Raw genomic sequence first — 13407 nt, forward strand, 5'->3', positions numbered from 1 at the left:
CTTTCTTCCTCAAGAGCGTCTGGTGGGTTCGAACTGCGGACCTTGTGGTTAACAGCTCAATGGGTTACCCACTATACCACCAGAGCACCTTGGTCTGGCAGTCAAGACCTAGTAATCCCTCATGATGTGATCGAGCACAATGACATTAACCTCAGAATAGGCTCTACTGTAAGCAGCCAATCTGTTTTAAGATGATTACAGAACGGGATGTAACCCCCTTACTCAGGTCACAGTCTGATACAATTGAAAGGAAGTTTGCTTGAGGGCGTGGCTTACATTCTATATAAATGAATGCTGTGGAAAAGCTTGCTTACTTTTACCTGGATCCTGCACCTGGCTCATTGACCTCTGGTATTTGACCTTGAGCCAATACTTGCCATTGTTGCCTGCCTTGTTTTCATTTGCCTCTCCAATCCCAAGCCTGACCTAGTAACCTTGGATTCATCCATTGCCTGTGGTCTTCCAGCCAACCTTGAGTTCATCAGCCTGGAAAAGCCTCTAGTTTAACATCTGACCAATGGACTTGAAACCTGCCTGGACTCAGACCGGTCGACTTCAGCAACCGTGTGGGTCATTTTCTCCATAAAATCGTAAACGCACACACACAGAAGTGTCCCTGGTTGGGGCTCTCTAAAGAATCCAGCCTCAAGCAAGGGCCACATGGATGATATTTTTAGAAGCTGAAAAATAAGAAGGAATAAATTCTCCTGTGGAGTGTCTACAAGGAACGAAGCCCTGACAACTCATTTCAGATTTCAGAATTCCAGAACAGTCAACTAGGAAGTGTGTGTTGTTTGACGCCACCAGGTTTACAGTGATCTGGTACAGCTGTAAAGGGAAACGGATGCCGAGTCTGGTAGCAGGAATGGGGTGCTGCTGCAACCACAAGTGAAGACACTATGTTGGAACGTGGCAGTGAGGAGAACTGGAAGAATTCTGAGGTGCACAAGACTGAAAGCTTAGATTGCCTTGAGCAGTGTGCTGACAGAGACATGGGTGCTGAAGTTGATGCTGAGGGCTCCAAAGACACCGAGCAGCATGTTACTGGAAGTTGGAGGAAAGGCCATCTGTGATATGCAGTGGCAGAAAGCTGAGCTCGACTGTGCAAGTGCACTTACGCAGAACAGTCGATGCACAATGCGGGATATTTAGCTGAGAAAGTTTCCAAGCAAACTACTGAAGGTGCAACCTGGTTTCTTCTTGCTGCTTACAGTAAAAGAAGGGACGTTCACTGAAAAGGAGCCAGTCAACGATGCCAGGTTAATTCCCAGTCTGTTCATACTTCAGAAGAGGCTAACACTGGGCAAGGCACTGTCAGGATAGCAGACTTGGAAAAGCAAGCCAACCATGTCGTCAAATAACCTTGTGCTCACCCCCCAAAGGATCAGAAAGTCACAGCACTGATCACAAGACCTCTCGGTATGGATCAGGCATTTGACTCTTGGATTCCCCCACACACACCTCAGTCATCTCAGCGTACACCAGGAATAGGAATGGGATGAACCAGGCAGGGACTGTGAAAGATTGTCTTGCCAAATGATGTAACTCCTGACATCGACAGGAGGCCTACAAGGAATTGGAGGCTATCATAGAGTGGACACGCTGTTGACGTGGACCCAACGGGACAGAGAACGGGAATGAAAGAAGGCTGTCAAATTCCAAAACTTCGACATGAAGAAATAAAACTAGTCCATTGCAAATATATGCTACCCTTTAAGAAAAAGGAAGGACAAGACAATGTACGCAGAGTGGACGTCCCAGAGCATGGGACCCCACGTACGGCCAAGACGCCTCACAGTGTGTGCAGACCCAGAAGCCTGGTCATTTGAGTAGGATTCCGAAATTGCCTGACTTCTATTTCCCTTCCACTTTCCCCCTTTTGAAGGGGAATGTTGTTGGCTGAACGATCCCATGCCCGTCTCACAGGGTAATTTGACAGCAAGGAGCCTGTTTTCTGATGTAACAGATGAAGAGGAAATTTTCCCCAAGAGGGATCAGTCTCACTCAAGATTTTTAGATGATTTAGGCAATGGGATTGGTGCATTTGATCTATTAAGACTCAGACAAAACTTTAGACGTGAGTGGATACCGTGATGGGTGAAAATGTGGGGGCCTGGGGATAAGGCATTCTGGTGGTGGAGTGGACTAATGACCCGTTGGGCTGCTAAACGAGGGGTCGATGGCCCAAACACACTAGCTGCTCTGAGGGAGAAAGATGAAGCTTTCAGCTTCGCTGAAGATCTAGTCTCAGAAGCCCACAGGGTCATTTCTACTGTCAAACAGGATTGCTGTGCCTCAGAAAGGACTTGATGGCAATGAGTTTGGGGTGAACTAAGGAGGCTAGGTGTCACTGTAGGTTAGGCATTGAGCTGCTAACCACAAGGCTGGTGGTTCAAACCCACTCTGCTCTGAGAGAGAAAGAAGAAGCTGTCTGTTCCCATAACACTGACAGTCTAAGAAACTATATATAGGGTCACTATGAATCAGAATCAACTCAATAGCAGTGAGTTTTGAGGGATGTGGGATGGGATTAAATCATTTTTTTTGCATATGGGACAGATGGGAATCTGTGGGAGCCCGAGGGAAGACTGTGATAGCCCAAATAATGGTCCTCCCAGAGATATGCAGCTCCTAAGCCCCAGAACCTGTGATTGTGTTGCTTTAATGGCTAAAGAGATTGTTTAGATGTGATCAAGTTAAGAATCCTGAGATGGGGAATAATTCTGCATTAGCTGTAGGCATAATGCAATCCCAAGGGTCTTTTTAAGAAAGGACAAGGGACTAGAAGATGTTACACTGCTGGCTTTAGACAGAGGGTGCTGTCCTGAGTCAAGCAAAACCCTGAAGGTCTCCAAAGATGAAAAGGCAAGGAAACGTCTCAGCGAGAGCCTCCACCTACAAACAGCCCTGCTGATGCAGTGACATCTAGCCAATCGCTAGCACTCCAAGATAATAAATTTCTATTGCTGTAAGCCATGAAGTTTGCAATAATCTGTCCTAACGGCAAAAGAAAATTAATGGTTTCCTAGTTTCTGCACTTCTCTCAATGTCAATTAGAATCAAATCAAGACATCCACTACTAAAGAATTCTGATTTGAATGGGTGAAACTCGAGAATCCCATGGTAAGCCTTAGTCCTAATGGAAAGAGCCTACGGGGGCCAGGGTCAGTGGAACATGGCTAGGGCCCTCTCTTCCTCCGACAAGACCAGGTCGTGGGAGAGCCGCTGCATCTTCTCTCCTTCCGTTTGACTGGTGGCAAGGAGTTGCTCAGCACTGTCTCCCAGCAAAGAGCCACTCCACCTTGTTTTCATGCACGCAAGGGATCCCCAAAGGCAAATGGCAGGTTTCTGTGTGGCCAGTACGTTTGGAGTGGTTTTTATCAATTTTAAAGGTTAGGGGCGGTGGGTGGGAGGAGTCAAAAGAAGACCCTAATTCTATGAAAGTTGAAAATTTCATCAAGTCCCCATTTCTTTTCTTTTTTTATTGCTTCAGGTCAGTGAAAGTGAGACTTTATTAAGGGCCCAGAGCCATTGGCCCCAGGAGAACCCCAGCAGGAGGCAGGAGAGCCGGTAGACAGGGACCCTTATTTGACCTTCTTCTTGGGACGCAGGTTGTTGGTGTGGCCACACTTCTTGCGGCAGTTAACTGCACGGGGGTGAAGGCGAGCATAACACTTGCGGCAGATCATCTTGTCGCAGTTGTACTTCTGGGCCAGCTGGCGCAGGGACGGCTCGATGATACCACCACGCAGACGCAGCACCAAGTGCAGGGTGGACTCTTTCTGGATGTTGTAGTCCAAGAGAGTGCGGCCATCCTCCAGCTGTTTACCAGCAAAAATCAGACGCTGCTGGTCCGGGGGAATGCCCTCCTTGTCTTGGATTTTAGCTTTGACATTCTCAATGGTGTCGCTGGGCTCAACCTCAAGGGTGATGGTCTTGGCCGTCAGGGTCTTCACAAAGATCTGCATGTTTGCGTTAGCCGCTCGGGCCGCCTTGCTGAAGAGAAAGAGGGCGGCCAAGTCCCCATTTCTATGTCCAGAAAACACAGATTCATTGGAACCCAGCCATATTCATTCATTCATGTATTGTCTATGTCTATTGCTACAATGCAGAAGTTGAAAAATAGCAGCAAAAAATCTCTAGGCCTTTCCCGAAAAATCTCGAACTAGCCCTGCAGAAGGGATTAGATTACATGCAGAGCTAACCACTTTGAGTTATTTTCTGGAATTTCATATGACTCAGATTGTTTGCTTTGCTCTATTACACCCTGTTCCATCTACCCTTGGCAAAGTCCACCCGAAGCACAACACTCAGACAAAAGATGTAAAAAGATCTCGGCCTTAATGGCATCACCCTGTTGATTAACATTTTTAATAGCTTAAAATAAATACCAGAAAAATGTACGTTGGTTGCAATCTGAACCGTGACCAGCTTGGAAATGCTGGCTTCAGTTAAGGCTGGCCACAAAGCCCTTAGCTATAATTTTTGCTACACTTCTGACTAGAAATGTCTTTTCCCGTGACGATGGCCCAAGCGGCTAGAATTTCCCTCTGAAAATCAATAGTGACTGATAATACAACTCTATGGAGAGTAAGAGGCAGAAAATTAAGCACTCCTTTTAAGTGTTTATTTCTAAACCCACCATAAATTGCCTGCAATAAAGATCTCATGACCTTTACAGAAATCCATCTTGGCCCTGATGGCCCAGCCAGGGATAGGTGGTATAAAAGAGGATATTATCATTTAAGAGTGGGTAATATTATTTGTCCTATTGTTTATTTTTATAATGCTTGCATAGATATTCCTGCTTTTTTAGTGAGTAAAGAAAAACAAGAATAAACTATGTTAAAAGAACATTAAGATGATCACAGACATATTCTGTCACTGCAAGGGCAGAGAGAGAAACGTGCTATTTTCTGAGCATACCACGCGCCCAGGTGTTAGGTGGCATTTTACATACATCTCACCCCAACTACACACACACATAATCTCATCCCCAGCAATCCTATATAGACTCGTTGTTGTTGTTGTTGTTAGGTGCCGTCGAGTCAGTTACTACTCACAGCAACCCTCCACACAAACACAGAATGAAACGCCAACTGGCCCTGGCCCATCACCATCATCGTTGCTATGTTTGAACCTATGACAGCCACACTGTTAATCCATCTCATCGAGGGACTGCCTCTTTTTCGCTGCTCCTCTATTTCACCAAGCATGTTGGTCAGTCCTGATGACATGTCCAGAGTATGAGACGAAGTCTCATCATCCTTGCTTCTAAGGAGTATTCTGACTGTACTTCCAGGGTAGATTTGTTTGTTCTTCTGACAGTCCATGGTACGTTCAATATTCTGCACCAACACCACAATTCAAATGCATCAAATCTTTGATCTTCCTTAATTATCATCCAACTTCCATGTACACATGATGCCATTAAAACTACCAATGGTTTAGGTGGGGCACACTTTAGTCTTCAAAGTGACACCTTCGGTGCAGATGTGCCCAATGCAGCGCATCACTTGGTTTCTTCACTGCTGCTTCCTTGAATACTGATTGTGGAGTCGAGCAAAATTAAATCCTTGACAACTTTAATGATTTTTTCTCCCTTTACCATGAGGTCTACTGGTCAAGTTGTGAGAACTCATGTTTTCTCCACATTGAATTATAACCCATACTGACAGCTGCAGTCTGTGATCTTCATCAGCAAGTGCTTCAAGTCCTCCTCCCTTTCAGCATGTAAGGTTGTGTCATCTGCATATCAAAGGTTACTAATAAACTTTCCTCCACCATTACAGAAGGGTCTCGGGGAGGAGATAAAGTCTGTCAGGGTGCAGTATAGCAACAATGACACATACAACTTTCCTCTAGTTCCTAAATGCTTCCTCCCCACCACTATCATGAACCCAATTCTACCTGACAAATCCGGCTAGACCAGAGGATGTACACTGGTACAGATAGGAACTAGAAACACAGGGAATCCAGGACAGATGAGCCCTTCAGGACCAGTGTTGAGTGTGGCAATACTGGGAGGAGGGTACAGGGAAGGTGGGGTAGAAAGGGGGAACCGATTACAAGGATCTCTGTATAACCCCCTCTCTGGGGAATGGACAACAGAAAAGTTGGTGAAGGGAGACGTCGGACAGTGTAAGACATGACAAAATAATAATTTAGAAATTATCAAGGGTTCATGAGGGAGGGGGCAGTGAGGAGGGAGGGGGAGAATGAGGAGCTGATACCAAGGGCTCAAGTAGAAAGCAAATGTTTTGAGGATGATGACAACAAATGTACAAATGTGCTTGACACAATGGATGGATGGATGGATGGATGGATGGATGGTGTTAAGAGTTGTATAAACCCCAAATAAAATGATTTAGAAAAAGTTATGAATAAATAAAACACCTTTGCTGGGAGAAATAAATAAATAAATAAACCTTCGTCCAATTCCTTCCTTCCTTCTTCATATAATCCAACTTCTCAATTTGTTCAGCACACAGACTGAATAAACCTGGTGAAAGTACGCAACCCAGATGCATGCCTTTCTTGAGTTTAAACCATGCAGTATTCCCTTGCTCTGTTCTGAGGGCCAACTGGTGGTCCGTGCACAGGTTCCACGAGCACAAGGAAGTGTTCTGGAATTCCCATTCCTCTCAAGGCTCTCGAGAGTTTACTGCGATCCGCACAGTCCAATGCCTTGTCAGAGTCAATAAAACACAAGTAAATATCTTTCTGGTACCCTATGCTTTCAGCCAAAACCCATCTGCCATAAGCAATGATACCCTTGTTCCACATCCTCTTCTGAATCCACCTAGAATTTCTGGCAGCTCTCTGTTAATGTACTGCTGCAACCACTGTCGAATGATCTTTAACAAAATTTTACTTGCATACAAACTGTTTGAGGATTTCTGTATTCTACTGGGTCACCTTTCTTTGGAATGGGCACAAATGTGGCTCTCGTCCAGTAAGTTGGCCAGGTAACTGTCTTGTCAATTTCTTGACATACAATAGTACATTCTTCCAGTGCTTCATTGGCTTGTTAAAATAGTTCAATTGGTATCCCATCAAGTCCTGAAGCCTTGTTTTTCACTAATGGCTTCAGTGCACCTTGGGCTTCGCCCTTCAGTATTACCGGTTCTGGTCAAATGCTACCTCTTGAGATGGTTGAAGGTCGATCAGTTCTTTTTGGTACAGTAATTCTGTATGCCTTCCATCATCTTTTGATACTTCCTACATCTTTGTTGCTTCCTGAATCATTCATCATTTTGCCCATAGAATCCTTCATATTTCAACTCAAGACTTGAATTCCTTCTTCAGTTCTTTCAGCTTGACACATGCTGGGCATGTTCTTCCTCTTTGGCTTTCTAAATCCAGGGTTCTCCACATTTCTTATTAATACTCTGACTTCTTGAGCTGCCCTTTGACATGTTCAGTTCGGGTTTCAGGCACTGTCTGCCCTGTTCTACAGTTGAGGAGATGGATCCCTAGCTGGGCTCGTCTACTTGTCTGGGACCACGTGGTGATTGAAGGCACAGTTGCACACCCCAGGGCCAGCACGTCTGTCTTGGAAGAGTGGAGGCAGCAGGCAGCGTTGGGGTTTAAACGTTAAGAGTCGGAGGGTTTGGAACCAGAGAGGGAGTTCCTAGGCGCTCACACGGAGAGTGACTCCAGAGTAAGTTATTTCACCTCTCTGAGTCACAGTTTCTTCTTTTGTAAAAATAGAAAAATTGTAGCAGACTGTGCCGTAGTAGGTTTGTCCTAAGGATTAAACAAGATACTGCAAGTAAAGCAGTTGGGACCAAGCCTGGCGCTTGGGAAAGGCTCGCCAAGAGTTCACCTCCCTCCCCACTGAAGCCAGCCGAGCCCAAAGCCAGCAGTCTCTGGTCTAAGGCTCGACCTTCTCGGGAGATGTCCACTCAGACAAGCACACACGCACCAGTCAAAAACTAAAGAATCTTCAGGATTATCCAGCTCCCATGGCTGCTCTCCACTTCTTTGCAAACGGATGGCAGGTCCCAGTTCAATTCTCAAGTCAAACCACCGAGCTTTCTGCCCCTCCCTTTTGATCTTGAAACACTCATTAATCATACCAAAGCCTCAGGTGCAGGGCTGTCTCAGGCAGCGGCAGGTTTCTGGGCCAGCGCGCCTTCCCTCAGCCCGGCTGGGGCAGAGCGCCCTGGGGCCTCTGTCTACTTAAAGTCCAGGACAGTCAAGGGGAGCACCCTCTGGGTGGCTCCAACTTCACCACAAGGCAAGATTTTTCATGAAAAGCTGACTTTGGAGGAAGGGGACTCATGCTGAGAGAGAGTAATGTGGAAAAAAACAAACGCGGCGCATCTTGAACTGCTTTTTACAACGTGCACAACCCAGGAGTGGTGAGGCAGCGGAGGTGTGCAACTTTACACACTCTCAAGGAAACAAAGGCTTATACAGCAGGCTCCTTGTTTCAGTAACTAATTACAAGATTAGAACATTTACAACTAAGAATCACAAGGTCCTGTAACAGCAGGTATATTTCACCCCAGAGCCAGAGCCAATTCCAACTTTAAGCAACTCTACAGGACAGGAGAAATCCTCTCTAGGGTTTCCAATGCAGTACGTCTTTACAGGAGCAGCCGCCGGCCTCAACTTTCTTCCATGGAGCAGTTGGTGGGTTTGAACTGCTGATTGGCACCCCAATACTTAACCCACTGCAATAACAGAGCTCCTTAAAAATCTATACCTATGTGCATTTAAAGAGGCACAATTCCTATTCAAAACGAAATATGTGAAAACATATCAGGAACATAAGAAATCAAAACAGCCCCTGATGTTAAACACGTGCTATTGTGTCGCACACTATTCATTACAGCTTAGTTTCAGGGTCCCCTGTGGCAAGATATGGAATGCATTCCCCCCTCAGAGATGAGAAGGTGGTCTTCTAAGAAGAAAGGGTGATACCATGACACCAAAACCTTCCCAACCAATGGACCAAAGATGAGTCGGCCTGGATAGGAGCAGGAAGTATGGCCAAGGTCCAGATGTAAGGACAAGAGCCCACCTGATGGAATCCTGGTTCAGGGTGCACTCAATGCAAGCATTGCGGAGACACCGGAAACACTCTGTGACGAGCTGCAGGCTGGAGCCCAGGGATTCTGCCTGGGAGGGCTCTCTGCAGGCCAGCTCAATATCATGAGAAGACTTCTTCAGGATACCCAGGACTCTCTGGAAGATACTGCGGGGTGCTGTCTCCCTGAAAGAGGATAAAAATGGGTGTTACTCAATGGATGGGTAGAGGGATCGTGATAAGAGTTGTACGAGTCCCCAATAAAATGAATTTTTTTAATGGGTGTTACTAACCAGGGTGGGGAAGTTAAAAAAACAACAACACACATCTAATTTCCATATGTCCTCTTCAGAAAAGCGTCTATCTCAATGTGCAAGTTGGTGGGTTGGTCTTTTCTATTCCAGCTCCTCAATTTACAGCACAAAATAGAAGATCTGCAGGGAGACCCATCTCAGGCCAGTCACCCTATGAAGTCAGCACTGTCACATCCCCACTCCAGGGTCGGACTCGAGGGGCTCCACTTCCAGTGACAGCCAGACCCCAAGTGCAAGCGCCCACACTTCTGAATCTGCTCCTCCACTGGGGCAGACAGACGGCCTTTCATGTCCACCCAGCATGCCCAAGTGTGGCCTCTGTCACCCGGTAAGAACGTCAAGTTTGGTCCCGAGAGACAACATTCATAAAAGAATGCCTGAAGGCCAAGTGTGCCATCCGATCCCTGGCTACCGGCGAAGCTGGGCAACCATCAAGTGCCCGTCCCTTACACACGCTAAATCCATGGGCGAGGGAAAGGGGGCTGACAGGCCCTGAGGAGAAAGATGAGCGGGGCTGTCCCCTCGGGCATCTCAGCTCCCTCGCCCGGGAGCATCACCTGGACTGCATAGCACGCCACAGCTATGAGGATTAAGATCAGAGTTTTTTTGTGCAACATGGCACCAAAATGCACGCCAACTTCCTCATTCCAAGAATCCCCTAAAGAATGGGCAATCTGTTAGGAGAAAGGTGATGCCGGAGCAGGCGTGGAGGGCTGGGCCATGTAAGAGATCCTCACCGTTTTGCCTTATGCCCCCACCATGGAATCTGACTCCTGCACGCCCCACCTTTTACCCCTGACGAGGCCTTGCCCACAACCGCTGTGGTGCTGTCTTGGCTGTGTGCCACGAAGGCGACTCCAGTCCACAGCAGCCCTAGAGGACAGAGTGAAACTACCACAGGGGTTTCGGGGCTATCATCGTGTGGCAGTAGCTCACCAGGTCTTTCTCCCACAAAAAGGCCTGGTGATTTTGAACTGCTGACCTTGTGGTTAGTCCTTAACACTTGCACCACCAGGTTTCTGTAGTAATGGAACTGTGCACGTTCTGGTGCTGGGCCTACACGATGAACATCTCCCGGACACGGCATCTGAGGAGACACGTCCCTAATGCTCCGGTACCACCAGTATAGAGACTCCCAGGGCTGTTTCCAGGTCGAAACCATATAAATCACCTTATTTATCATGTTCTCCTCAACGTCAGGCCCTTTAACAAGCCGAGCGCCAAATGTGTAATTAACCTTATATTTTCTATTCGCTGCAATGTCCTCACTTCCCTTCAACTGTTTCGTGCTCCATTTCTCTTTTGAAATAACTCAGGCAAGCTTGTGAAAGCTGGGCACTGGGTAAGGGAGACTGAAAGGAGTCGATGCGTTTGAAGTGTGGCGCCGGAGAAGGACCTTCAAAGTGCCATGACTGCTAAAGGACAAACAGCCCTGTCTTGGGAGAAGTACGGCCACAGTGCTCTCGGGAGGCAAAGGGGCGAGACCCCGTTTCACATCCGTCAAACATACTGACGAGAGACGAGTCCCTGGAGAGGACGTCGTGGTTGGAGAAGTAGAGGGCCGTGACAGAGGAAGGCCCTCACGAAACAGACTGACAGCGGCCGAAACCCCTGAGCTCAGGCAGAGGAACAACCGTGAGGGTGCCACAGGCCCGGACTGAGTCCCATCCTGTTCTCCGGAGGGTCGCTATGGGTCAGAACCAACTCCGTGGGACCTGACAACAACAGGCTTGTTTTACAGATGAGGCGGAGTCTGGGTCAAAGAACCACACGGTGCGGTGTGACAGTGGTGCGCCTGCTCAATCTGCCGCTCTGAACCGCTCTGGGAGCACAAAGCGTTCGTTCAGGCTCGGTGACTGGACGGACCACCAAAACCAAAGAGAAAGGCCAAGAGCAGATGTCCTCCTCCCTCGACAAGTGTCTGAGCAATGACACCGTAAAGCCAGCTCCCGTGTACAACAGACAGGACACTGACTACTAACACCTCCAAAATGGCTTTCCAAAGGGAAGCACCTCACTGCCATCAAGTCGATGCTGACCACAGTGACCCTCTGAGACAGACCAGAACGGCCCCTCTGGGTTTCTGAGACTGTAAATCTTTAGGGAAGCAGAAAGCTGCATCTTTCTTATAGTGGGTTTGAAATGCTGACCTTCAAAGGAGCTTTAAGGAGAAGTAAACAGGTTGCAATGGAGCCCTAGTGGCATGTGGGTTACCCACTGGGCTACTAACAGCAAGGCCAGTAGTTCAAAACTACCCGCTGCTCTGTAGGCAAAGATGGGGCTTTCTCCTCCGGTAAAGAGTTATAGTCTCAGAAACCCACAGGGGCAGTTCTACTCTGTCCTGTAGGGTCACTATGAGTCGGAATTGCCTAGATGGCATAAGTTTGAGTTTGGGGGAAACAGGTTGCAAATATGAGTTTGCTAAGAAAACAATCAAGGTTTAAGATCATTGGGGGAAAATGTCAAGAGTTTTATCAAAGTTCACCATAACAAAAAAATCTACCCCTATCTGCTCAAGCGGCATAAAGTTTAATGACATTTATTATTCAATCTTAGAGTCAACAAAAGTAGAGCTCTGTCTGACGATCAAAATGATGCATGCCTCTTTGAGCTATTAAGATGGCTAAGAAATGTGCACTTATCTCCATGATAAAGAAGCCAATATGAGTTCTCTCAGTAGATCGTTTGCAAGTTACCTCTCCCATGGGTACTGCTCACTCCCTTCCTGTGGGGACCCATCTTCCCTGATTTGTCTCCAGGGAATTCTACCCTGCTTCCCTAGGTTGAGAGCGGGCACAAGGAGAGCTCTGACACCCAACGATGGGAGACAAGAAACACTGGGCAATGTTCTGAACAGAGAACAGCTATTAACAAATTCACAAACTCTCGTCTTATGAATGATTTCCAATACCACATGTTACTTTGTCATATAAGCACTGTCCCTCTATCCTTCACTACACTTTAACCAAAAGGAAAATGTTTAACTGAGCTCAAGGAAAAGATGGCTGACATCCAAGTCACCATGAATAAGTCACTAAAGGATAGTCATGGCACCATCCATTTGTGCACAACAATTTGCATTTGCAATAGAAACAGAGAGTCGTCAAGGGTTGTGATCACTGTCACTTGCTGTCCTGGGAATGTACACCCATGCAGCCCCTGGAAAGACCACACACACTTCAGATCCCCACCTGCAGAATGCTCTTTCTAGTCTGTCCCCACCCAGTCCTCTGCCTAGAGGACTCTTTCCCTTTCCTCTCAGGCCTTACGGAAAGAAACTCAGTTCCAAGGATCTGCCTCTACTCCTCCAAGCAAAATGGCTCCCCATCTTTCCACTCCACAGGTAGTCTTATATTCCTATGCCTGAAGTAAAGATGTGCCCGTGTCTGATGACTGTTATTCATTCATCTGTCTGCCCAGCTAGCCTGAAAGTCCCCCCAAGGTTGGTGGTGAGTCACTGCATTGGTTCAATCTGAATACACACAGCGGCAAGACCAGGAGAGTGGCTCCTGGTATCTAACCCCAAAGCTCTGAGCATGTCCCTGAGCGAGCCTCAGACCAGGCACCAGGCCTACATGAGCAGTGACGGTGACACGCTCACACAGCAGTGACAAGGAACGGTGGAGGCAAAGCGCAATCTTCGACTCGCATCAATGGGATCACAGAACCTGGACTTAAGACACTTAAAAGGTGGAGAGAATCTAAGATGTGACAATGAAGTCCCCATCTTAGGACTGATGTTTAACAAACATCAAATTTCTCCTTCCCTATTAAATGATGTGATTAGCTTAATTGAGGGAGAGTAGAAATAAAAGGGCAAGGAGCCTGCCCAATTGCCTTCTAAATTTCTTGAGCTCCAGGTCCATGTCTGGATGTCTGGATGCCTCTGTAAAGGCTCGGGGAAAAGTCTCTCCTCAAGTGCCACAAACCAGAAAATAAACAGCTGATGATTCTGTCCAACATTGTCTCCTACAACATAATGCCTGAACGTTCACACTGTCATCAGCTGAACACAGAAACCCTTGTAGCCAATAACACTACAGCTCTCCTCCCTGC

At 47.1% G+C, this 13407-nt stretch overlaps 2 protein-coding genes across 4 annotated transcripts in view; both read right to left on the bottom strand.

The window, feature by feature from the left end:
- The window catches only part of ATXN10 (ataxin 10), a 155860-nt gene that overhangs the window by 118188 nt on the left and 24265 nt on the right, over positions 1 to 13407 (bottom strand). For all 3 annotated transcript variants that reach the window (XM_045289576.1, XM_045289572.1, XM_045289570.1), the window contains exon 2: positions 9032 to 9223. In XM_045289576.1, coding sequence (XP_045145511.1) covers positions 9032 to 9223 — 192 coding nt within the window. The remainder of the gene's footprint in view (positions 1 to 9031; positions 9224 to 13407) is intronic.
- Positions 3485 to 4010, bottom strand: LOC101656761 (ubiquitin-60S ribosomal protein L40-like). The gene has a single exon (XM_030886141.2). It carries the CDS (start codon positions 3966 to 3968, stop codon positions 3585 to 3587), a length of 384 nt encoding a protein of 127 aa, XP_030742001.1. The 5' UTR covers positions 3969 to 4010; the 3' UTR covers positions 3485 to 3584.

The sequence above is a fragment of the Echinops telfairi genome, unplaced genomic scaffold (genome assembly GCF_000313985.2).
Source record: "Echinops telfairi isolate 266 unplaced genomic scaffold, ASM31398v2 ScPeMD7_2;HRSCAF=8, whole genome shotgun sequence".
Classification (NCBI taxonomy): domain Eukaryota; kingdom Metazoa; phylum Chordata; class Mammalia; order Afrosoricida; family Tenrecidae; genus Echinops; species Echinops telfairi.